Source organism: Heterodontus francisci, chromosome 12 (genome assembly GCF_036365525.1).
Source record: "Heterodontus francisci isolate sHetFra1 chromosome 12, sHetFra1.hap1, whole genome shotgun sequence".
Taxonomy (NCBI): Eukaryota; Metazoa; Chordata; class Chondrichthyes; order Heterodontiformes; family Heterodontidae; genus Heterodontus; species Heterodontus francisci.
The window spans coordinates 90,966,092-90,993,627 of NC_090382.1; the positions used below are offsets into that span (position 1 = coordinate 90,966,092).

The 27,536-nt window shown below is 42.0% G+C and overlaps 1 protein-coding gene across 9 annotated transcripts in view; it reads right to left on the bottom strand.

Annotated features, from left to right (window-relative positions):
* aff4 (AF4/FMR2 family, member 4) overlaps nt 1–27,536 on the bottom strand; it is a 150,473-nt gene that overhangs the window by 86,474 nt on the left and 36,463 nt on the right. For 6 of the 9 annotated variants that reach the window (XM_068043847.1, XM_068043852.1, XM_068043851.1 and 3 more), the window contains 3 exons: nt 14,471–14,631; nt 8,191–8,320; nt 1,164–1,985 (listed from right to left, as the gene is read on the bottom strand). In XM_068043847.1, the coding sequence (XP_067899948.1) occupies nt 1,164–1,985; nt 8,191–8,320; nt 14,471–14,616 (1,098 nt within the window). In that variant the 5' untranslated portion in view covers nt 14,617–14,631. Of the gene's footprint in view, nt 1–1,163; nt 1,986–8,175; nt 8,321–14,470; nt 14,632–23,232; nt 23,249–27,536 lie in introns of those variants that run through there. The other 3 variants (XM_068043848.1, XM_068043850.1, XM_068043853.1) reach the window with 3 other exon arrangements.

The window sequence follows — 27,536 nt, forward strand, 5'->3', positions numbered from 1 at the left end:
GTGAGAAAGCATATTGTATGAGTAAATAGTAGGTTTAAGCAAGCAATTTCACTTTTAGGACTCAACATAGTTGTGGAAATGTATTCAAAAAGATCATTCTTTTATGGCTAATGCTGAGGCAAAAAACAAATTTAGAACTGATCTAAACAAAGTACTGAACTAAAAAACTGGGTCAACCTATACAGTCATTTTGTTTCTTTTGGGGTAGGGGTGGTGGTGGAAAGATTGACATTTTTATTACTGCACAATCTGAAGGAACCCCCAACATCCACTAAGACCCAGTGGGAGTTGTACTGCAACTAAATATTTTCAATAATTTATCACTCAATGTGGCCATCAAAGGCTTGACTATAAAGTAGGGACTGAATGGCTTACTTCTGTTCCTACATATCAACTGTTACACTAACCAAATGGTAATGCTCAACAGTGCAAAATGCACACTTCATTTTAAATTTAGTTTTCGATGAGTCAAAAGTTATATGTGCCATGAATAATTCTAACTCCAAGGAGTAATTGGATTCAAGCCTCACAGCAGACAGCCTCAGCGAGTGGAGATGAAGGTCCTCATCTCTGAACACGAGGTTGACATCCAGCAGGGTACTTGTGTCAGATGGAATGAAGTGGTGACACACAGTCATTATATCAAACTGATCCTACTGGTAGGGGGTGGAGAGTCAGGCTAACAGCCTGTCCATGTAAAAAGCGTCAGTGCTACACAAACAACCCAGAGGATGATTTTCTGGATGTAAAAGGAATGGAAGCAATGGACTGACTCATGTACCGGACAGAGAAAGAAAGATGATCTGAAAACTCAGCAGAAAGTGCTCATTATATAGCTGAGACTCTTAGACAGCCCAATGCTCAAAAATTCTCTGCAATGAAACAATGGGTTCTGTCTCAGCAGGGACAGTAAGGTAGTGTTTGGAAGCAGTTAAGTGCAGCTCAGCTAACAACTTTATCTCCATAGCTCTGTATTGAACTAATTGTAATTCTATATTAGTAATAAAGTATTTCTATGTTTTTGCAGTTTTGTAACTACTTCAAGGAATGTCAGAAAAATACCCAATTTCCGTTTCAGACAATACTTTACACCTTGCTGGTACAATAGTTGTTTTAAAATTCATTTTTTTCTGATCATTCAAAAATGGAGACAATTTGCTCACCTCTACTTGCTGAGATGGGATTTTTAGTTTTGAAAGATGTACTTTGTTGCCCGACTTCATTTCTGCCAGACTACTGCCATGCGACTGGTTACCATAATGCTCGGAAGGAATCTTCGGTTCTAACGATTCATTAGGGGCTTGATCCTGTCCATCCATAGGCCTTACATATGCAGTGGGTTTCTGTAACATTGAGTTGGGTTTGGACATCAATGCAGGAGTGAATGACTGCGAAGAATGCTGCCCACTAGCAGGAAACGTGTGAACACGAGATGGAGAGTCCCAGGTAGCATCTAGGTCTCGAGGAGATTTTGACCGATGGCGCTCCTTACTATGGTGGTCACTTCCTTGAGATCTGGAATGACTAGAACTTAAAGATGAAGAAACTGCTGGTGGTTTAGCCGGACTGACTGAATGGGATTTTGAATGTTCAGATCCATGTTGGCCACTTCTCTTACGATTGCTGCTGTACGAATCACGGTCGTGTCTCTGGCTACTGCTACTGCCACTGCTACCACTGAGTCTTTGGCTACTGCCATGGCTGCTTTGCAACCCTGAACTTGACCTCTTTTGTGACTGTGACGAAGTACTAGGGCCAGAAGTTGCTGGACCCACTGGGGTCCACTTACTACTTTGGTGAGATGTACCGTGCCTCTGCTCACCAAAGAAAGCTTGGTCAGGCTTCTCATCTGTAGTTGCTGGAACTGTCCCTTTGGGTATGTCTATGAGCTTTTGAAGAGATTTATCTCCTATATAGTCTTTCATTTCATCATAATTTCCCAACATGCTCTGGATTCTGCTAGAAAGTTTATCTTCTGTTCGCCCCTGTTTTTTTTTTTAAAAAGAGAAAAAAGTGGAAAAGTCTTAATCTTTTAAATAAAGTAATTAGTTTTTGCTAATAATGAATGCAACAATTGACAACTACAATGCACAAAGTGACAACATTGTGACAACATTGTGAATCATGACAATCACAATAGCAGGCATGAATGCATATACGAATACATATGACCAGCACAATTTCAAATACAGCTGTCACATTTTTGTGAGATGACTGAAACTATACTTGTCACATCATAAATCATCAAAAGGTCAGTGTGGCTTTTAACTGTACAACAGGAATACAGAATTACATTCTGGCAAGATTTGTTCCGCTAACAGAACTATCAATTCTTTAATGCAAGGACATTCTACACTACAACACGTTCTTCAAAAACCCAATTCCATTTAGGAGCAAACAGAAGTTGTGTAAAGAAAATAGAATATCCAAAATTACCCTTGCATTCCTACTCAAACCTTTGAGATTCCGTGAGAAAAGAAATGGATGTCCAGATTTGGACCTCCCTTTTGCCATTTATGAACTCGTCCCTGCAGCCTCTATTGGAGATAATTCCTCTAAGGAAACGAGGGCTCTTTTTAAATGGTCTTATTTTCAGCGTATTTAGAAACAATTGATATTGATGATTTTATTTTTAAAAAGAGGGAGAGGGGGACAAAAGGGAAAGAAAATAAACTAAAGGAGTTATGGGGTCTGTTTGGTAGTTTTGTGTTTATTACAAGTAATTGTGGAACAACAATGCCAGTGCTGTGTACATTCAGCTCCGGCCAAGTTGCAAGAAATCAGCCGTTGAACCATAGTTATTACTCAAGCTCAAAAATGTCAAGGTAAGTCTTGGGAATGGTTAAATTGTCCAAAGAATAGAAAACAATTGGGGTTTGAAGGAAAATAAGAAATGCTGGAAATACTCAGCAGGTCTGGCAGCATCTGTGGAGAGAGGCAGAGTTAACGTTTCAGGTCAGTGACCCTTCTTCAGAACTAGCAAATATTAGAAATGTCAAAGGTTATAAGCAAGTAAAGTGGGGGTGGGGCAGGAGATAACAAAGGAGAAGGTGTAGATAGGACAAGGTCACAGAATAGCTGACCAGAAGGTCATGGCGCAAAGGCAAACGATATGTTAATGGTGTGTTGAAAGACAAAGCATTAGTACAGATAGGGTGTTAACGGACTGAAAATTGAACAGCAGCAAGTACAAATATGAAAAAAACAGTGGGTAAGCAAACTGAACCAACTAAAATGAAATAAACAAAAGAAAGAGAAAAAATAACTAAAAATAAAAGTAAAATGGGGGGGGTCTGTCATGCTCTGAAATTATTTAACTCAGGCTGTAGTGTGTCTAATCGGTAAATGAGATGCTGTTCCTCGAGCTTGCATTGATGTTCACTGGAACACTGCAGCAATCCCAGGACAGAGATGTGAGCATGAGAGCTGGGGGAGGGGGGGGGGGGGGGAAGTGTTGAAATGGCAAACAACCGGAAGCTTCGGGTCCTGCTTGCGGACTGAGCGGAGGTGTTCCGTAAAGCAGTCACCCAGTCTGCGTTTGGTCTCCCCAATGTAGTGGAGACCACATTGTGAGCAGCGAATACAGTATACTACATTGAAAGAAGTACAAGTAAATCGCTGCTTCACTTGAAAGGAGTGTTGTGGGGCCTGTGATAGTGAGGAGAGAGGAGGTAAATGGGCAGGTATTACACCTCCTGCGATTGCAGGGGAAGGTGCCATGGGAAGGGGACAAGGTGGCAAGCGTAATGGAGGAGTGGACCAGGGTGTCGCGGAGGGAACGATCCCTTCAGAATGCTGACAGGGGAAGGGAGGGGAAGATGCATTTGGTAGTGGCATCACGTTGGAGGTAGCGGAGGATGATCCTTTGGATATGGAGGCTGGTTGGGTGGAAAGTGAGGACAAGGGGAACTCCCACGGTTCTGGGAGGGAGGGGAAGGGGTGAGGGTAGAGTTGCGGGAAATGGACCAGACACGGTTGAGGGCCCTGTCAACCACAGTGGGGGGGTGGGGGATTCCTTGCTTGAGGAAAAAGGAAGCCACATCAGAAGCGCTGTCATGGAAGGTAGCATCATCAGAGCAGATGCGTCGGAGATGGAGAAACTGGGAGAATGGAATGGAGTCCTTACCGGAGGCAGGGTGTGAAGAAGTGTAGTCGAGGTAGCGGGTACTCATATCAACACCTTCTATTTGAAGGAAGTGAGTGGAGTTGAAGGAGAAGTTGTTCAATGCGAGAACAAGTTCAGCCAGGCGGAGGAGGGTGGTGGTGGATGGGGACTGGTTGGGCCTCTGTTCAAGGAAGAAGTGGAGAGCCCTCAAACCGTCCTGGTGGGGGATGGAGGTGCGGAGAGATTGGATGTCCATAGCGAAGAGGCGGCGGTTGGGGCCAGGAAACTGGAAATTGTCAAAATGACGTAGGGCGTCAGAAGAGTCACGGATGTAGGTGGAAAGAGACTGGACCAGCGGAGAAAAGATAGAGTCAAGATAGGAAGAAATAAGTTCAGTGGGGCAGGAGCAGGCGGACACAATGGGTCTGCCAGGATAATCCTGTTTGCGGATTTTGGGAAGGAGATAGAAGCGGGCTGTCCGGTGTTGTGGGACTATGAAGTTGGAAGCTGTCGAGGGAAGATCTCCAGAGATGAGGTCAGTGACAGTCCTGTGGACAGTAGCTTGATGTTCGGTGGTGGGGTCATGGTCCAGAGGGAGGTAGGAAGAAGTATCTGTGAGTTGGCACTGAGCCTCGGCGAGGTTCCTTCAAGTAAAAGGTGTTGCTATGGGTACCCACATGGGTCCTAGTTATGCCTCTCTTTTTGTGGGATATGTCGAACATTCCTTGTTCCAGCCCTACTCGGGCCCCTTCCCCCAACTCTTTTTCCAGTACATTGATGACTGTATTGGTGCCATTTCCTGCTCCCGCCCGGAACCACAAAACTATCAACTTTGCTTCTAATTTCCACCCTTCTCTCACCTTTACATGGTCCATCTCCGACACTTCCCTTCCTCGACTTCTCTGTCTCCATCTCTGGGGATAGGCTGTCTATTGATATCCCTTATAAGCCCACCGACTCCCACAGCTACCTCGACTACACTTCTTCACACCCTGCCTCCTGTAAGGGCTCCATTCCATTCACCCAGTTTCTCCGTCTCCGACTCATCTGCTCTGATGATGCTACCTTCCATGACAGCGCTTCTGCTATGACCTCCTTTTTCCTCAACTGAGGATTCTCCCCCCACTGTGGTTGACAGGGCCCTCAATCGTGTCTGGCCCATTTTCCGCACCCCTTCCCCTCCCTCCCAGAACCGTGAGAGGGTTCCCCTTGTCCTCACTTTCCACCCAATCAGCCTCCATATCCAAAGGATCATCCTCCGCCATTTCCGCCACCTCCAAGGTGATGCAACGACCAAACGCATCTTCCCCTCCCTTCCCGTCAGCATTCCGAAGGGATCGTTCCCTCCGTGACACCCTGGTCCACTCCTCCATTACCCCCACCATCTCGTCCCCTTCCCATGGCACCTTCCCCTGCAATTGCAAGAGGTGTAATACCTGCCCATTTACCTCCTCTCTCCTCACTATCCCAGACCCCAAACACTCCTTTCAGGTGAAGCAGCAATTTTCTTGTACTTCTTTCAATGTAGTATACTGTATTCGCTGCTTATAATGTGGTCTCCTCTACATTGGGGTGACCAAAAGCAAACTGGGTGACCGCTTTGCGGAACACCTCTGCTCAGTCCGCAAGCAGGACCCCGAGCTTCCACTTGCTTGCCATTTCAACACTCCCCCCTGCTCTCATGCTCACATCTCTGTCCTGGGCTTGCTGCAGTGTTCCAGTGAACATCAATGCAAGCTCGAGGAACAGCATCTCATTTACCGATTAGGCACACTATAGCCTGCCGGACTGAACATTGAGTTCAATAATTTCAGAGCATGACGGATCCCCCATTTTACTTTTCTTTTTTTTGTGCGTGTTTATTGTATTTCATCTTAGTTTGTTCAGTTTGCTTACCCACTTTTTTTTTCCATGTTTGTACTTGCTGTTGTTCAATTTTCAGTCCGTTAACACCCTATCTGTACTAATGTTTTGTCTTTCAACACACCATTAACATATTGTTTGCCTTTGTTCCATGACCTCCTGGTCAGCTATTGTGACCTTGTCCTATCTACACCTTCTCCTTTGTTATCTCTTGCCCCATCCCCGCTTTACTTGTTTATAACCTTTGACATTTCTAATATTTGCTAGTTCTGAAGAAGGGTCACTGACCTGAACCGTTAACTCTGCTTCTCTCTCCACAGATGCTGCCAGACCTGCTGAGTATTTCCAGCATTTCTTGTTTTTATTTCAGATTTCCAGCATCTGCAGTATTTTGCTTTTATTTTGGGGTTTGAAGGAGTTATGTTGAGGTATGGGAGAGGTGCTGAGTGGGGTGACCCATATCCCTGTACTTGGGCCACTACTGTCTCCAAATTACATCAACACCACCAGAGTGGGAAAAGGAGATGCAGCCGTAAAGTAATAAAGAGTGAGTTTAGCACGGGTATCAGGAAGTGCATTGTTACACAAAGAATGGAGGCAAAAAACTTTTTATTTATATAGATATATTAATACAGGGGACTCCAGTGTCTTTCTGAATGGATTAACTATGATGATGCAAATGGTTTCTCTCAACTGTACAGTGAACTTTTGGGAAATTCTGACTAAGTCACACCCATGGGCGTACACAGGACATGCACGTTTCAATTTCCTGAAATAGCCAAAATGGATACCACTTCCTTCCCCGGAAATGCCCTCGTCTCCCCCTCCTCAGAAACATGGAGGTCATTGGTACATTTGTAGAAATTTGCTGCTTCCATCCCTAGGCTATAATATGCAATAATTTCATGACACCAATATGGAGAGTTATAGCATTTTGAAATTTAGCCAATGACAGGAACTGCTCTTAATCTCAGTCACTGGTGTAGCGTCTATGTTACAAGTTCCTGCAAACTAATTAAAAAAATGCAAAAGTTTCTTACATCTGCAGATGGTGGAATGAAGCATGGGAGGGAGCTTTTGCACTATTGTGAAATCAACAGTTAGCACAAGCACAGGGCAAGAGAACTAAAGCCAGAGATGGACAGCAGCAGAAAAATGAGCACCAAGACATTGACCAATAAATAGCACAACCTGAGATACAATCAGATGCAGTGATAACAATATCACAGAGCTAAGTACAGGTACAGGCACAACCACAATGCAGAGCCACAGAGTCAAAACTTCAGTACTGAACATTGCAATATACAAAAATACACCCAAAGAGGGTGCAATCCAGTCCTACATCTCCTACCCCAAAGCAGGGCATTTTCATGTTAATTGCACCTTTCTTTACTTCATCACAAATTTGTTGGGATATGATGATTTGTGTAATGAATCTTGATAGTAAAGATGGTTATCATATCGTCTTCAAATAAAGACCAATTGAAACCTTCAAAATTTAAGATTTGTAAACCTTAAATTTATGAAATCAGGAACTTTAGATTACAGCAGTATGGACAATAGTAAGAATGTAAGACATTGAACAAGCATGAAGTAGTTAACTATCCTAAGTATATGCAACACACATGCTGTTGGTAAAAGTAAGGATATAGTATAGTTTGTTGGTGAACTGTGGCCTATGACTACAAGCTATTGAGTACCTCTGGATTACCAGAGGCAGAAAAACAAAAGAACATCTAACTTATTTTTTCTGAAACACATTCACACAAACAAAAAATAAAAGTATAGCATGTTCAAAAAAGATTCAACTTAAGCCCAAATTCATTACAAACAGGACACTGGAAGCCAAGACTTTCCGTTTCTATTTGGTATCTGCGGAATCCGCAAAAATCTTTGCCATATTTGCTTCTGTAACACACTACATTTCTAAATAAATCATTACACATGAAGCACCCTGAGGGGTGCAAATGCTTTACAAATTCAAGGGTTATTTTTGTGACAGGTAAATCAAAATCCCTTGCATGCTAAGGTCCTTCAGTATTTGAGCATTTCAGACCACTGCAAAGGAGGATTTAATTCAGTTTCAAATTTGCTTTTGTCAACATCAAAAGAGTCACAATTTAGGATCACTAGGGAATGGGGCAGGATGTAAAGCTTCCTGTCCTAAATAAGTTACATGTTCAAGGATAATTATTAGCTTTGCTCACCCATATTTACTGTACCTGTACTTTATACGGCTCAGCAAAGAGAGGGGAATTTCCAGGGAAAGGCTCTTCATTCTGCTGAATTCCTTGATTTCTTCGTTCACGTTCTTTCATTCGTAGCACATTTCTATCTTCACGGTTCATGTTTCTGAAAAGAAAAAAAGCAGCCAGCTGTCTTTTTGGAGAAATGTTGATGGCATGAGTTTAAAAGAATCTTTTATAACTTGGAATTATTTGAGGAGATCTGCATGCATGTCAAGTGTTACACAGGAAGTCTGTTAAAATGAAAAAGCCTCACCATCAATACACATTCAGAAATACTTGCTACTAAATCCAGCTTTATCTAAGCATGGAGTAGTAATGCTGAAATATGCTACATACAGCCATCAAGACAGATAACATAAGTAAGTTACTAACATATGTAGATGAAATAAGAACACTAACGGATTATGGCTATTCACCTCTGTGGCATTAGGCTCAATACTTCCTCCAAACCAAACTTTTCCCAATAAGGTTCCGAAGAAGGGTCACTGACCCGAAGCATTAACTCTGCTTCTCTTTTCACAGATGCTGGCAGACCTGCTGAGTGGTTCCAGCATTTCTTGTTTTTATTAGAGATTTCCAGCATCTGCAGTATTTTGCTTTTATATTAAGGTAATCAGCACTCCCATTTGAACAGAAGTAGCAGAAAGGTAATTTGCAATAAAAAGAGATGGCTGATGGAGACAATGACTTTCCAAGGGTTATAGGCATTAATAAATTTTACAAATCAAACACCTGGACTTTAACAACTGCTTTTTTCATATTGATTGTGTAGTGCAGTCCCTATCACTTATGCGGGCACTTTGATATTAATGTAATTTTCCCACTATAAAAAGTGGGCAGTAAAACTGCTGTGCGATGCACACAAAAAGCAAAATTGAGATATTCTCCAGGTGTCTCTGGCTCATTGAGATTCTTCCGTTAGTTTAGAGATACAGCACTGAAACAGGCCCTTCAGCCCACCGAGTCTGTGCCGACCATCAACCACCCATTTATACTAATCCTACACTAATCCCATATTCCTACCACATCCCCACCTGTCCCTATATTTCCCTACCACATACCTATACTAGGGGCAATTTATAATGGCCAATTTACCTACCAACCTGCAAGTCTTTTGGCTTGTGGGAGGAAACCGGAGCACCCAGAGGAAACCCACGCAGACACAGGGAGAACTTGCAAACTCCACACAGGCAGTACCCAGAATTGAACCCGGGTCCCTGGAGCTGTGAGGCTGTGGTGCTAACCACTGCGCCACTGTGTTGTAGACTCGATCTGCCGCTATAACATATCGAAGTAATTTAATAAGTGCTGCGTGTCATTTTTATAGAGCTAATTAAGTCAGAGACAACTTTAAAAAGCTGGTGACAACTTGCTAAAATTATGAAGCTTCTATCTCCATATGACCAAAATAGATAACGTGCGTTCCACCAATGTGTTTTGTTGAATGATCATTTTCTTTGGTCCACCGGCTGGAGATCTGAATTTATATATTTTTTTTTTTTAAAAAGACAAGCTGCCAGCAAAGTCATCCTTTCAGCTTAAGATGATCACCTAGTTTGCAACACAGTGTCCTACACTGCAATGCTTGGGAGGAGGGAGACAAAATGTCTAAGTCCCCAGCAAGAACGAAGACCCAGGAAGTTGAAGGGAACTGTTCTTTCTTTTAGCAAGAAGAAATACTGCTAAATGCTATGTTTGAATCAGAGTGACTGTCATGTGACATGCTCCTCCCCATGTGTAATGTTAAGCTGGTGTTTTCTCTGCAGCAAAGGAGAAGCAATTGGACTCTGACACGACCTTAAGTGGTCGTCTCTCTCTCTCTCTCTCTCTCCATTCCAGCTTGAAAGCTTTCAAATCCTGCTGTTGACTGACAGACCACCTTTGCATACTCTGGCTACAATCAGAAACCCCATTGGAGGAAATCATGCGCATCTCTATTTCCAAGAGACTTACCGAGCCAGTCATCTACTTCTTCATACTAAAAGCCTCAGGACCACTGACTTCAGCCAGAAGGCAGCCTAATCACCAAGCTTCACAGACTGTATACTTTTTTATGGACTAACTCAACAAATCTACCTTTCCCCATTCTGTCACCTATTTGTGTGTGTAAACCTCTACTGTGGATGTGACAGTGAACGCTGGCGCCTTGTTTATTATATTATTTCAGTTTAGGTACAATAAAGTTAAACTCTTTCTTTGTTAACTCAAGAAAACCTGTCCAATTACTTATTTGCTTTGATCATAACAAGAACCAATCACCTACTGAACTGGCCAGTACATCCACTGCAAGAAAAAATTAAACCTGTTGTGGTCTAACAAGGAGAGGGAAAAGAGGGAAGTCTTTCAACCCCTCCTCACTTGACCGGAGCACGTGGTTAATGTGTTATAAGTGACACCTTTGTAATTGACTTCAATGTTGATAGCACCACTAGCCAGAAACAGGCAAATGCCCATGATAAGCGTGGACGGTGCAAGTGGTGGGACTTGCATATTCTATATAACTATGTATACATTTTACCTTTTAAATAAAATCACCCCCTTCTCATCTTTCCTACAAGAATTGAAGACATATATGCAAATTTGAAAACAGAAGAGATCAAGGATTCTAAAACTTTATTAAATGTGGTTACTGATCACTAATTAGTGCTAGCACAATAAAAGAGGAAGGGAGACATGATTCGAAACAAGGAAACATACCAATTAGTGTGCTCTCAATAACCTTCAATAACACTCTGCCTCTTTTGATTAACTTTATTTCTGTATATCCTGTTGAAATGCTGTACAATAGGCACAGTTCCAATCATGAATCTTTAGTCGGTAATATAAGCATCAGCTCATTTTAGATAATTAGCAGCTCCTGGTATGACACACTTTATGAACTACATTTAATACGAATGGATTATAATTGTTTCTGCTCCAAGTAAGCTATGACATCAGAACTTTGCATGGAAACAGAAGGTAAGACAAGAAAATTGCCCAGAATATACAACTACAGAGGCACGAGGAACTTTGTTTTAATTCTTAAAGTAGCATTTATACAATAGCAAAAGCATTAGCAACTTTGTTCTAACTCTTAAAATACGTTCAGAACAGAATCTTTCTTCCTCTCCTAACAAGCATCGTCCCCTTGCAAGGCTTTGGTTCCATAACTACCAACCATCTTTCAGTACCTTAGCTAAGTAAGAATTATTCAGATATGATTCTGAAGTAAATAACTGAGATTCTTATTCAACCACATGGTTAATGACAATGTGGGGCTTAAGAAATCACAGCTGTGTTCAAACATTCACACTTGCACAATTCCAACAGAGGCTGCTGAACAGATGTAGAAACCCTAGTTGACTATTCTGTCCCCAACCCAAAAGTCATTAAAACGTCCCTCTGCACTGAGGTCAATCAACTCAGGGGCATCCAGGATCAAATCTGGAAGCGTTGCAGTTGGTATAACTTCACTTACAGGATAGGTAAACTTGCTGAACCACTAGGAATAAAGTGTTTCGAATAGAATACAAGTTAATTTCAGAGCGTAAAGAAAATAAACCATTAAAAAACGTGATACGGACTGTAACATTTGTCGGCATGGCTGTGCTGCAGACCACATGGTAAGACTGAGGCATGACAATAAAACCTGGCAAGCACATGCTTGCAAAATACCACAATATCAAAATTTTTCACGACATAAATGTTGGTAAAATCCATCTCAAAGTAATGCTCAAGTTTTCTTGGCTTCCAATGTACACACATTGGGAACCACCTGACCCCTTTTATTTAGCTTCTAGTGAAATACCAGATGGGATTTAACAACTGCACTTATCGATTACCTTTAATGGAGTGAAATAGCCCAAGGTGCTTCACAGGAGAAATTAACAAATTTTGACAGCATGTCACAGGAGATATTACAACAGGTGACCAAATGCTTGATCAAAGTAGTAATTTTAAGGAGTGTCTTAAAGGAGGAGAGAGGGAAAAAGGGGTAGAGATGCAGAGATGTTTATGGAGGGAATTCCAGAGATTTGGGCCTTGACAGATGAAGGCACAGCCACCAATGGTGGAGCAAAGGAAATTGGAAAAGCACAAAAGGCAAGAATTGGAGGGATGCAGGCAGGAGGAGGTTGCAGAGATAGGGAGGGAAGGAGACCAAGGGAGGGATTTGTAAACAAAGATAATTTTAAATAAAGACATTGTCAGACCAGGCGCCAATGTAGGTCAGCAAGTACAGGGCAGAACTTTATTAATTACTGGTAAAGAGTGAATGAGAATGTGTGTAAATGTGTTTTAATATTTTTTTCATATTCTGTTTTGTTCCCACACTTTATAATGAAACACATTCAAAAATGGTGTTTCATACCTCCAAGGGTGGAGGTGTCATGAACGTGCTTCCATTGTTAATATTTTTTGAGGAATTGTGTGTAAAAGATAGTGGAGAATATTTGAGAAGATGCTGGACTTTTTTTTTAAAAAGGGTCACTAGAAGGACACTTGGGACTTTGTTTAAAAACACACACTTACTGGAAATCACATGGTTTAAGCTAAGTAAACAGCAGGAGCCTTGCTGACTACTGGAGTTATTTACAGAGAAGTGACATGTCTAGATTTATAAACAATAAATGTTGGAACTACTCAGATGCTGCCAGACCCAAGTAGTTCCAGCATTTCTTGTTTTTATTTCAGATTTCCAGCATCTGCAGTATTTTGCTTTTATGATGTCTGGATTTATGGTGGTTGGGAGTTGGTTTCTTTTTTGAACTGTTTGAATGGGCAGTTCGGGTTTAAGCCCTTTAAAGGAGAAGCTACCTGTTCTGAACTCCACCAATGCTTGTACTTTTGCTGTTCTTGGCAACACTTGTCCTTGCCCTACTATATGCCTTCGCTAGGTTACACGCACTTTTGCAAATTCACTTTTGGCAAGTTTTATCCCAAATCAGCTAACTGTAATTTTCTAAACAGAGCTTTTAGTTGTTCAAAGTGGTCCTTCCAAGTGTCACTGTATACCAACACATCAAAATAAACCACACAGTTAAGAACACTGGCTATCATTTGGTTCATTAGTCTCTGGAAAGTTGCTGGGGCATTTCTTTTTAGCCCGAATGGCATCACACGGCACTGGAAAAGACCATCTGGTGTGACAAAGGCTGATATTTCTTAAGCTCGGGGTGTTAAAAAACCTGTCAGTATCCCTTTAACAAATCTATTTTGTTCAGAAACGTGGCACTGCCAACTCTGTTAATACAGTTTTCCAAGAGAGGAACTGGTTAGGAGTCTGCCTTTGTTACTGCATTAACCTTTCTGCAAAATCTAATTGAACCATCAGGCTTAGGCCCCAACACGACTGGGGAACTCCAGCTGCTTTGACTGGGTTCAATTAGATGGTTTTGCAACATGTATTGGATTTCTGCTTTCACCTGGGCCTGTCTGTCTGGACTTAAGTGATAAGGATGCTGTTTTATAGGAGAGGATTCTCCTACATCCACATCATGTGTGGCACAGGTTGCGCAGCCTGGTTTCTCCCAACAGACTCCTTTAAATGCTGCGAGCAGCCTTGTTGGATCTTCTCATTGTTCTGCATCTAAATATGAAAGCATAGTGTCTCCTCTCCCTAACAATTTAGTATTGGCTAACCGGATGTTAGGAAGTTTACTTTGCGAATTGTCTAGACCTCCTTCTGCCTCATCCTCACTATCCCTTTCATCCTTCACTGTCCTTACTACCTGACATACCTGTGCTTGCTTATTCTCCTTCTGGCGACGATATTGTTTCAATATATAGATGCGACAGAGCCAATTCTTTTTCCTGCGATAATGCAATTGGGCGGCACAGTGGTTAGCACCACAGCCTCACAGCTCCAGCAACCCGGGTTCAGTTCTGGGTACTGCCTGTACGGAGTTTGCAAGTTCTCCCTGTGACCGTATGGGTTTCCGCCGGGTGCTCCGGTTTCCTCCCACAGCCAAAAGACCTGCAGGTCGATAGGTAAATTGGCCATTGTAAATTGCCCCTACTGTAGGTAGGTGGTAGGAGAATTGAGGGAAGGTGGGGATGGTGTAGGGAATATGGGATTAATGTAGGATTAGTATAAATGGGTGGTTGGTCGACACAGACTCAGTGGGCCGAAGGGCCTGTTTCAGTGCTGTCTCTCTCTATGGCTATGATCCAAGGGTCAATTAAATAATTTACCTTACCAATCCTTTTGACTAGTCTAAATGGACCACTGAACCATGCTTTCAGCGATTCAACATGTAAAGGCAGTAATACTAACACTTCATCCCCTGGTTGAAATTTTCGGCTCTTGGCATCCTTGTCTGCCCATTTCCTCATGGTTGTTTGGGAAGCTTTATGGCGTTCCTGAGACATTTTGCAGGCTCTCGTTAGCTGCTCCCGGCATACAGATCCATAATCTAACATGGAAGATTCGTCCTTCTGTTCGAAAAACCTTTGATTAGTTTTAGAGAACCTCTTATCTCACATGCATAAACTCATTAAAAAGGACTAAAAACTTCAACTCATTAGGTGATTCCCTAGTGGCAAACAAAATAAATTCCAGCTCTTTGTCCCAATCATGGGGCTATCCATGACAATAACGTCTGATTATTGTTTTGAGCGTCTGATGGTACCGTTCTAAAGCCCCTTGTGTCTGTAATTGGTATGCTGTGGACTTGAACCATTTAACACCCAGATTACCCATAACTTCCTGAAAAATTTTACACGTAAGTTTGGAACCTTGATCTGGCTGGATCTCAATCGGTAATCCATATCAAGTGAAGAACTGGTTTATCTTCTCTACCACTACCTTAGCAGAAATTGTTGTCAAGGGAGTGACCTCTGGGAACAGAGTAGCCATACCTACAATAGTAAGTATATATTTTTGTCCCGCTTTTGTTTTGGTAAAGGTCCCTCACAGTCTACCAACACCCTACTAAATGATTCCCCAAAACCTGGTATGGGAATTAGAGGTGCCAGTTTTATGGCAGGTTGTAGTTTTCCCACTAAAATAAAAGCAAAATACTGCAGATGCTGGAAATCTGAAATAAAAATAAGAAATGCTGGAAATACTCAGCAGGTCTGGCAGCATCTGTGGAGAGAGAAGCAGAGTTAACGTTTCAGGTCAGTGACCCTTCTTCAGAATTGCTGTTCTCAAGAAGGGTCACTGATCTGAAACGTTAACTCTGCTTCTCTCTCCACAGATGCTGCCAGACCTGCTGAGTATTCCAGCATTTATTTTTATGTGTAGTTTTCCCACATTTGGCACTTATTACAAAACTGAACCATATCCTTGGAAAGACCTGGCCAGCAAAAGTGTTGACTTATACGTAATTGGGTCTTCTGGATCCCTACATGTCCCGCCATAGGAATTTCATGGCGATACTTGGGTGGTACCACTATCTGGTGAACAACCATCCATTCTTCGTCCGCAGGTCTATGTGGAGGTCTCCACTTCATCAGAATCCCATTTTTATATTGTAGCCTCCCGGAACTCTTTTTGCCTCACCTTCAGTTAGAGCCGATTGTGCCACCTTACCCAACTCTGGATTGGCTTGCTGAGCCTTGATCAGGGAAGACTTACTGAACATTTCCTTCAGATTGTCTAAATCCCCAAAGAAAGCTTCAGATAACCGAATATCTGTGTGGTGCCAATTTGACCTCTGACAATAGGACTTGTTTAGCCATTGCTCGGAGCGCTACACATGAAGGAAAAATTCTTGGCACCTTTTTCTGCAATTGTTTGGTCTCTTTAACTTGACTCGGTCTTTCTGTGACTACTGGAGAAGCTACTACCTTCGCTCCAGCCAAATTATTCCCCAGGAGGTGGTCAATTCTGTCTACAGGCAAACTATGGACAACTCCTATGTTTACTGTTCCAGATATTAGGTCACACTCCAGGTGCACCCAATACAAAGGTACGAGTATACACCACACCCCCGCCCCCCGCCCCCCCCCCCCCCAACAACATTCATTAAAACATTGGCATCGAATGCTATTCTGGTGAAAAAGACACGTCTTCCCCCAGCAAACATTTTGGGCGGCTTCCGCACCTCTCAGGTACTATAGGTTTACCTGCCTCTCGAGGGATAAGGCATTACTTTCCCTTTTGACAAGAATTCCCTATAATTCTCAGGTATCTTGCTCATGTCCCCTGCAGTCTCAGCAGTTTTTTGTACTTGGCCCTACAGCTGTAGTCAGAACCCTTTCTCTGCATTGGCCTTGTGTACCCAACTAAGTCCTATGATTTACCCCTCACTTCCAGCATTCTGCACGAAGGTGTCCCATCTTGTGGCAATGGAAACACCTAGACATTTGGACTTCACTTCCACCCTCAGCACCTTCCTTTCTGGCCTGAGGAGATCATCCTGGGATATTCCCAGCTGCCCCTTCTCATCTCTGGTTACTTGCCTTCCTTTCACGGTCACACCTTCTATCCTTCTTGGGATTGTGGGGTTGACTAAAAAGGGTTTGGGCTTGTGGACAAGCTTGTAATCATCAGCAATCTCAGCTGCCTGTCTGGTCCTCCATGTGGGTTCTTACTAATGGAGGGAGTGAATTTTTAAATTCTTTCAGGAGAACTATCTCCCCAAGGGTCTCATACGTGACATCTAACTTTAGTGCCAGCATCCAATGATCAAAGTTAATTTTGCTTTACCCCCTCAAATTCTATACAAGTCCGCCCAGGCTGTTTCCGGAAGTTCTGAAATATCTGCCCGTAAACAACTCAAAGCAGCGAGAATAGTGTTTTTTTGCCATCTCAATCTGCAGAAGCCTCCTCAAAAAGCATAGCATAAACTTCATGAGCTCTGCCTGTTGCATGAGCAGTGTCCTGTTTTCTTTTGGCCACCTCATCCGTCTAGCTATCTTTTCAAAAGAAATGAAAAATGCCTCTACGTCCATTTCCTCAAACTTCTGGAGGGCTTGCACAAATTTAAACAGTTCCCCACTGGGTCCTGGGTTGGAGTCAGATTCTTCCTCATCAGAACTTTTCCTGGAGTCAAGGCCACCCTTTTGTTTCAGTTCCAGCTTTTTTTTTTTTTTTAATTGATTACCCTTTCTTGTTCCGTTTTTCTCTCCTGCCTCTCCTTTTTCCTTTTCCATTCTAGTTCCAGCTTTCAAAATGTTTTTTTATTTTCCCCCTCTCTTTTCTTTTTCTCTCTCCCTTTCTCTCCTGAAATTCCAGCTCTAACCTCTTCATGTCTAACCGAAGATGTGCCAGTGTTACCGCGTCTTCTTGCAATTCCACGCATCCCTCTGGCTCTTTCACTTCAACCTTCAGCTGTCTGGCCACTAGTCCCTGAATTTCCAGTCTCCTAGCTTTTGATCTAATGTGTACCTTCAAGTGCTCCGCCACACTTAACAGCTCGCCAACAGACAGTGCCTTTAAAAGAACCATAACCTACTCCAGGCTGCTGCACACACACACTTGCATCAAAATTAGCCATTATGATCGTGTAAGCTTTACTCTAATGTACAAGAAATCTGGTGTTTTCATTTTCCCCTTTTCAACTATTACTTTGCTTACAATTGCACTTCATCGACTATGGGTTATCCCAGACAAGCCCCCAATTATGTGCTATGACCGAGGATGGAGGAGTGCACCGTCTTTCTCTAGTTCCACTTCTCTACAGGTCACAACATATATTTAAATGTTTTACCCAGTTACCGATATGGCAAATTATATACTTTAATTTTAGTTTCAGAATAAAACTCAACCATCCAAGTTTCTATAATAAACAAAATTAAATAAAATAAGACTCATTCAATAAAGATGCAAAGCTTATAAACACTCAGGTTGAAATATGAAAGTAGAAATATATTCCCTTCTAAATAACCTAACACACAGGGTAAAGGAAGAATAAAGAAGCTTTCTCTGCAGAGATCAACTTAACAAAAATAAAATACTTTGGTCAAGTGCTGGTTAACTCTTGAAGATGGATAAAATATAGAATTTTCCAGATGGTTCTTTGGTCTGGCGTCCAGGTACACGTTGACGGGTGTCACTAGACATACGTGGTCGTCACTGGGATCTTTTGAGAAGCTTTTCGTTCAGATGTCATCAAGAGAAAGTCTTGCAGAAGCTTCTCAAGAGAAATGCTGCATCAGTTTCTCCAGTTCTCATACTGGATTCCCAATGTTTCTCAAAGAGGTGGAACAAGATGAGCTGGTAGCCTCTCTCTCTCTCAAAACAGGTTACACCCGAACTGCCCATTCAAACTGTTCAAAAATGAAACCAACTCCTGATCACCATAAATCTAGACATGTCACCTCTCTGTCAACAACTCCAATAGTCAGCAAGGCTCCTATTGTTTACTTAGCTTAAGACATGTGACTTCTAGTGCTGGTTTTTAAACAAAGTCCCAAGTGACCTTCTAGTGATCTTTTAAAAAAAAAACAAGTCCAGCATCTCCACAATCTTTTACACACAAGTCCTCAAAAATATTAACAATGGAAGCACATTCATGACAATATGAGCAGTGGAGTTTCAGATCAGCTCAACTTTATGGAGTGTGCAAGCTGAGAGGCCGGCCTGGAAAGCATTGGAATAGTCGAGCCTAGAGGTAACTAAGTCATGGATGAGGGTTTTAGCAGATGTGCTGAGGCAGGGATGGAGACAGGTCACATTACGGAAGTGGAAGGAGGCAGTCTTAGTGATGGAGAGGATATAGGGTTGGAAGCTCAGCTCAGGGTCAAATAGGCAGCCAAAGTTGTGAACAATCTGGTTCAGCGTAGGACAGTGACCAGGTACTTTCCTACATATCTGTCATCAGCAAATTTAGCAACCATACCTTCGGTCCCTTCATCCAAGCCATTTATATAAATTGTAAAAGGTTGAGGCCCCAGCTCAGATCGCTGTGGCATAGCACGCGTTACATCTTGCCAACCAGAAAATGACCCATTTATGCCTACTGTTAACTAGCCAATCTTCTATCCATGCCAATATGTTACCCCCTACGCCATGAGCTATTATTTTTTGCAATAACCTTTGATGTGGAACCTTCTCAAATGCCTCTGGAAATCTACCAGAAATCCACCGGTTCCCCTTTACAGCACATGTAACTCCCTCAAAGAACTCCAATAAATTGGTTAAACAAGATTCCCCTTTCACAAAACTGCGTTGACTCAGCCTGATTTTTCCAAGTGCCGTGCTATAACTTTTTATAATAGCTTCTAACATTTTCCTAATGACAGATGTTAACCTAACTGCCCTGTAGTTTCCCGCTTTCTATCCGTCGTTTTTGAATAAAAGGAGTTACATTCGCTATTTTCCAATCTAATAGAACCTTCCCCGAATCTAGGGAATTTTGGAAAATTAAAACTAATGCATCAACTATCTTGCTAGCTAATTCTTTTAAGACCCTAGGATGAAGTCCATCAGGACCCGGGGACTTGTCAATCGGCAGCTCCAACAATTTGTTCAGTACCACTTACTTCCCTGGTGATTATAATTTTCTTGAGTTCCTCTCTCCCTTCAATTTCCTGATTTACAGCTAATTCTGGCATGTTACTTGTTATCCTCAATAGTGAAGACCGATGCAAAATATCTGTTCAATTCATCTACTTATTATCCATTATTAATTCCCCAGACTCACTTTCTATAGGACCAACGCTCACTTTGTTAACTCTTTTTAAAAATATCTATAGAAACTCTTAATATGTCTTTATATTTCTAGCTAGCTTTATCTCGTACTCTATTACCTCCCTTATCAATCTTTTAGTCATTCTTTGCTATTTGTTATATTCTGTCCAACGTTCTGACCTACCATCCATCTTTGTGTAAATATATGCTTTTTCTTCAAGTTTGATACTATCGTTAACTTTTTTAGTTAACCGCGGATGGCAGGTCCCCCCCCCTTGGAATTTTTCTCTCTCATTGGAATGTATCTATTCTGTATATTCTGAAATACCCCCTTAATTGTCTGCCACTGCATCTCTATTGACCTATCCCTTAACTTAATTTGTCAGTTCACTCCATGATATATTCTTCTATGGAAGAACCATCCATTTTCCTAAATGTATCAAAGTCCAACACTGGCTCATAGGCATGCAATAAGTCATCTTTCATATAGATTTTATCCATAAATTTTAAAAGATTGTCCAAACCTTCCTCATTGTCCAAATGATGAGCCTCTCGCTCAGAGAACACTTTGCACCCGATTTTGCTTCTGGCGGGAAGCAAAAGTGCAAGGCCTTTCTCTATGGTAACCCGTGTCCATAGATCAACTTCATTTTTCCATTTACCGTAAGGTTTGGCTTCACAAAATAGCAGTGGAAAATCATATCCCAACACAATACACCTGGTTTCAGTCACCTTTCTTCAAAAAAAAACTCCAATTACAGTCTTCTCAAACACAATTAACACCAATTCTGATCTCCTGTCTGAAAATAAATCTTAGTTTCCAATCTTCACTTTCAGGCAACCATCCTCTGCTACGGTTAGGGAAACTTCCAAGCCTGTTTGTGAAGACGACACAGACTAGGATGCTTTGGTGGAAACTGTTTATTGCTTGCCACAGAGGTCACTACTCCACTCCTAACACACTCCAGCCAGTGGTGGATGGCTCTTCTTTATATATACACATCTGAGTACAATTAACTAAACAACACCCAACACCTGATCACCCGATTTCCGTCAATACTAGGTATTTAACATCCAACAGAAATTAGACACTAACAATCGTGACGATCCAATCAGCTGCCTTTGCCGTGTCCCCCTCTTCCACTAACACACCTAGTCAAACTTCCTCTAATGAGTTCTGATGAAAGGTCACAGACCTGTACCATTAACTCTGCTTTTCTCTCCACAGATGTTGCCAGACTTGCTGAGTATTTCCAGCACTGCTTTTATTTCAGATTTCCCGCATCCGCAATACTTTGCTTTTATTCCTCTAATGCTCCCACCCTTCCTTCGCCCTGGACTCTAGTTTCTCTATGGTTTACCCTCATGCTGCCTCCAAGCTCAGCTTGTCCACGAGGCCCAACTAGGGCTCCCTCGATCCTATTCCTGCTAAGCCTCTGACCACCCAACTTCCTCTCCTGGACCCCAGGTGAGCTGATACTGTTCTCTCTCTTCAGGTGTTTTTCCACTCTCCTTTAAATCTGCTGTCATCACTCCTCTCCTCAAAAAAGCCAACCCTTGACCCCACCTTGCAAGCTATCATCCCAACTCAAACCGCCCTTGCCTCTACAAAATCCCTGAATATGTTTTTGCCTCCCAAATCCGTTCTCATCTTTCCTGGAACTCATGTTTGAATCCCGCATATCGGGTTTCTGCCCCTGCCACCGTACCGAAACAGCTCTCAAAGTCATAAATGACATCCTATGTGACTGTGACAAAAATAAACTTTCCCTCCTCGTCCTTCTCCACCTGTCTTCAGCCTTTGATATGGTTGACCACACCATCCTCCTCCAACACCTCTCCACTGTCTTCCAGCTGTATGGAATTGCTCTTAGCTGGTTCTGCGCTTAACTTTAGCCAGACAATCACTTGCAACAGCTTCTCTTCCTGCTCCTGTACCATTACCTCTGGTGTCCCCCAAGGATCTATCCTTAGCCTATTTCTCATCTACATGCTGCACCTCAACATCATCCAAAAGCACAGCGTTACTTTTCATACGTATGCTAACAAGACCCAGCTCTACCTCATTACCACCGCTCTTGCCTCCTCCACCTTTGCTAATTAGACTGCTCATCAGACTTCCAGTACTGGATGAGCAGAAATTTCCTCCAATTAAACATTGGGAAAACTAAAGCCACTAATTCCGATCCCTGCACCAAACTCCATTCCCTAGTTACTGACTCCATCCTCTCCCTGGAAACAAACTGAAATTAAGCCAATCTGGCTGCAATCTTGGTGTCACATTTGACCCAGAGATAAGCTTCTGACCTCATATCTGTGCCATCACCAAGGCTTATTTCCACTTCCATAACAATCCAACTTTGCCCCCGTCTCAGCTCAACTGCTGCTGAAACTCTCATTCATGCCTTCTTTATCTCTAGTCTTTTGACTATTCCAGCGCAATCCTGGCTGATCGCCCACATTCTGCCTCTAAACTGGAGGTCATCCAAAACTCAGCTGCGTGTGTCTTAATTCGCACCAAGTCCTGTTCACCTATCACCCCTGTGCTCGCTGACCTGCAAACATAGGATTTTAAAATTCTCACCCGTTTTCAAATCCGTCCATGGCTTTGCCCCTTCCTATCTCTGTAATCTCCTCCAGCCCCACAATGCTGAGATAGCTGTACTCCTCTACCTCTAGCCTATTGTGCATCCCTGATTCTAATCGCTCCACCATTCAGTTGCCTAGGCCATAAGCTCTGGAGTTCCCTCCCTACATCTCTCTGCCTCGCTTTCCTCCTTTAAGCCACTCCTTAAAACCTACCTCTTTGACTGAGCTTTTGGTCACCTGACCCAATATCTCCTTATGAAGCTTGACGTCGTATTTTGTTTTATAATGCTCCTGTGAAGCACTTTAAAACGCTTTATTACTTTAAGAGTGCTATATAAATCTAAGTCCAGCTACCTAGATACTTGTGTAATTCCTGCTGCTATGCTCACAATGACTCAAAGGCTATGGGAATTCTTGGGTTGCCTTTTATGAAGAGGGATGTGGAGATCCAAATATGGAAGGGTTTTTCAACTCACATTTCCCAATAATGAAAGAGAAAAGCTTGTTTTTTTTGCACTGCAGACACAAAGTGCAACACGACTCAACAGGTAAAGTCACAATCTGGGTCCCTGGGGATATGTGGGTCTATTATGGAGTGGCTGGTGATGCTAAACCCAAGGAAAATAGCTAGCGCAAAAACCCAAAAGTATTATCCCAAACTACTTGCACACAACTCCTTTTGGCCCTTTTAAAAAGCAACAATGGCACATGCCTGAAAACAAATAACATCTCCACCTCAGCCAAGAATGGTGCATGTTCTAGAAAGGCCAGACAAATAGGGAGGGGAAATCTTAACAGGGAATGTTATTAAAATTTCAGAAACTTGTTTCTTTCATTGATCACAGAAAGAAAGAAACAATAAGATGTACCTATCATCTAGAGGAATGGACCTGGGAGACTGAGCTTGAAGAAGCAGCGCCATCTATTGTTGGCAGGACTGAAAGGTAACTGTACATATCTTTCAGTCCGTGGTAAAAGTAGTATCCAGACAGGTCAGACAGGCTTGACTTCTGGAAATAGGCAACAAAATGGAGATATGACGAGTAAAATATGAAATGGCCAAGGTGATATACACAAAAATGTAGATATTCTACCACAGTAAATACTGGCCCTATACGGAATGGAGCAAATTTTAAAAATTGCATAACATACCACTATATATCGAAAATTGCATCAAGACACATGGCAATGCCACTTATCACATCACTTGATGCAGATTAGAGATTATAGCCTTGAAACCAGTTCCATGATAGCAATCTTCAATTATATGTACGATGCAGCATTTTTTATTTCCAATCACTGTGTCTATGGTTACTATCCCTGCAGCCACCAGCAAAGCAGCTGTTTCACATTTGTGATGTAGGCAAATATTTTCACATGATTAATGTTGACACCTCCAGTGATCACTATCATAAGGTTTCGGTTAGCTATGGAAAAGAAAATAGAACAATCCAGAGTAAGAATAATTAACTGGGGAAAGCCAACTTCAATGGGGAAGAATGGATCTGGGCCCAATAAATTGAAATCAAAGCTTGGCAGGAAAAACAGTACCTAAACAATGGTCTACCTTTAAAGAGGAGGTATTTTGGGCACAGTCAAGGTATATTCCCACAAAAGGGAAAGGTAAGACTAACAAATCCAGAACTCCCTGGATGACAGAAGAGATAGAGATTAAAATAAAGAAGAAATGAGTTTGACGACAAATGTCAGGTAGATAACACAACAGAGAACCAGGCTGAATACAAGTTCAGAGGGGAAGTGAGAAAGCAAATAAGAGATGCAAAGAGCGAGTATGAAGAGAGACTGGTAGCTAACATAAAAGAGAATACCAAAGTCTTTTATAGGCACATAAATAGTAAAAGGGTGGTAAAAGGAGGAGTGGGGCCAATTAGGGACCAAAAGGGGATAGAGGCAAGAGACATAGCTGAGGTACTAAATGAATACTTTGCATCTGTCTTTACCAAGAAAAAAGATGCGACCCACGTCACGGAGAAAGAGGAGATAATTAACACACCAGAAGGATTTAAAATTGATGAGGAGGTACTGGGTAGGCCATCTGTACTTAAAGTTGATAAGGCACCGGGACCGAATGAGATACATCCAAGGATACGGAGGGAAGTGAAAGTGGAAATTACAAAGGCACTGGCCATAATTTTTCAGTCTTCCCTAGACTCGGGGTGATGCCAGAGGACTGGAAAATTGCAAATATTACACCCTTGTTCCAAAAAAGGATGTAAAGATAAGCCTAGCAACTACAGACCTGTCAGTTTAACTTCAGTGGTGGGGGAACTTCCAGAAACAATAATTCAGGACAAAATTAACAGTCACTTGGACAAATGCAGGTGAAGTAAGAAAATCCAGCATGGATTTAAGGAAAATAGTGTTTAACTAATTTGCTGGAGTTTTTTTGAGGTAACAGAGAGGATTGATGAGGGCAATGCTGTTGGTGTAGTGTAGTCATACAGTCATAGAGTTATACAGCACCAAAACAGGCCCTTCGTGTCTGTGTACATGGACTTCCAAAAGGCATTTGATACAGTATCGCAAAGCAGACTTACAAGCAAAGTTATAGCTCATGGAATAAAAGTGACAGTAGCAACATGGATACAAAATTAGCTGAGTGATAGGAAGCAGAGAGTAATGGTTCATGGATGCTTTTCAGACTGGAAGGAGATTTTTAGTGGAGTTCCCCAGGGGTCAGTGCAAGGACCCGTGCTCTTCCTGATATATATTAATGACCTAGACCTTGGGGTACAGAGCATAATTTCAAAGTTTGCAGATAATACGAAACTTGGATGTACTGTGAACTGTGAAGATAGTGTGGAACTACAAAAGAACATAGACAATTTGATGGAATGGGCAGACAAGTGACAGATGCAGTTCAATGTGGAGACGTATGAGGTGATTCATTCTGGTAGAAAGAACATGGAGAGACAATATAAAATAAAGGGTACAATTCTAAACGGGGTGCAGGAGCAGAGGGACCTGGATGTACATGTGCATAAGTCATTGAAGGTGGCAGGACAGGTTGAGAGCACGGTTAATAAAGCATACAGTATCCTAGGTTTTATTAATAAGGGTATAGAGTACAAGAGCAAGGAGGTTAAGTTAAACTTGTATGAGACACTAGTTCGGCCTCAACTGGAGTATTGCGCCCAGTTCTGGGTGCCGCAATTAAGATGTAAAGGCATTCGACAGAGTGCAGAAAAGGTTCAAGAGAATGGTTCCAGGGATGTGGAACTTCATTCGTGTAGATTGGAGAAGTTGGGACTGTTTTCTTTGAAGAGAAGGCGGAGAGGAGATTTGATAGAGGTATTCAAAATCATGAGGGGTCTGAACATAGTAGATAGGGAAAATCTGTTCCCACTAATGAAAGCATCAAGAATGAGAGGGCACATGTTTAAGGTAATTGGCAAAAGAAGCAATGGGGACATGAGGAACAACCTTTTCATGCAGCGAGTGGTTAGGATCTGGAATGTACTGTCAGAGTGCGTGGTGGAGGCAGATTCAATTGAGGCAGACAAAAGGGAATTAGACCGTTGTCTGAAAAGGAAGAATATGCAGGGTTTTGATAAGATGGGGGAGTGGCACTGTGAACTTCTCAGTCGGGGAGCCAGTGGAGACACTACAGGCCGAATGGCCACCTTCTGCGCTGTAACAATTCTGAGATTCTGTGATAATGGGACAGGAAAGTCTGCAAATTTTGGTACTCCACAACAGTACAGCAGTACCCCACACATGGAGGGGGAAAAAAATTGCTATACAAATATTAATGGCATAATTCACCAAGAAAATTACAGCAAATACAAAAGAATCAGTGTAATTAGGCAATGCCTCATGCAAGGGAGTAGGAGAGGGGGAAAAGAGGAAAAATTACACATTGGTTTAGTACAGTGAAGGATATCATTTACTGCAAACAATTTACAGTACTAGGACATCTCTCATAGCACCACTCAGTGCCACTATTAAGGAAAGGGCATTTTTGGCCTGGATGACATATTAAGGGAGTGAGGCACAGTTAGGAAACCTAGGAGGGACTTCAGTTGGATGGAGTGGGGCCAAAGCATTCAGGTGGGCTGAAAAGAGTGCTGAAGCACTTGGCAAGGGTTGAGCAGCGACACTTCTGGAAGATGGATACTGCGCAGCACCAGACAGGATCAAAATGATCAAGACATGTTGCCCTGAGCAACTGGAGAAGGTACCCACAGTCAGAGGTCAGATACAGCAACTAGTGATGTGGTGCTTCTTCACCAAATATAGCACTCCAAATGATAAGAAAATGATACTCAATTTAAAAAGTAATTATAATGCTTAAAGTATTTATCAGTAAAAAAAAATTCTGGTCAACTGTTTCCACTGCATCTTTAGTCTACCATAATAAGGCACAGCCTCTAACTGCCAACGAACACGAAGCTATACAAATACTCTAGTGGCTCATTAACAAGCAGAACAGAAGAATTAGCTTTTATGGACCGAATAATGGAAAAATACTATAAAGAGAACAACCCTATACTGTGTACATTATTCAGCTGATTGCGTAAACATCTAGACATTTGCATTCATGATTTCAAGTATCAACTAACCGAGAACAATACAGATTTCTTCACTCTCCTCTACCATATTTTTGAATTATAATAACCTTGCATCATTTGCCTCATGAAACAAGACATATCCATGACAGTAAATGTTTCCTTATTCATTCATGCGATTTTTTTTAAACTGCAAAAACTAAACAAATATGCAGAAACAGTGTGGGGAGGGGGTCTTGGGGGGTAAGGAAAGAAAAGGTGAAGAGAAGGTAGGAAAACTTCGTTCCTGTGGAGAAACAAGATCACAAGGGACAAGGAAGAGGTAGTGAGAGTTGAAATCACATTCAAAACAAAGCAACGTTGAGACCATGAGAAGCAACCAAGGTGAAAATCTTCAGCCTTTTAGGACAAGATTCAAGGTTCCAAGATTATTTTAGGTACACGCTCATGGAGACCTTCAGGTTATTGAACACATCCATAAACCTTGGATTACTTTGAGGATTTAAACTTACAACTGATAACTAATGCAAATATAATCAGTAGCACATCTTAGTAAAAATACTTGCTTCAAAAACAAGGTCAGGAGAAAATATTTACTACATCATACTGCTTGCTGGAAATGCAATCCTTACTTGTCCTATATC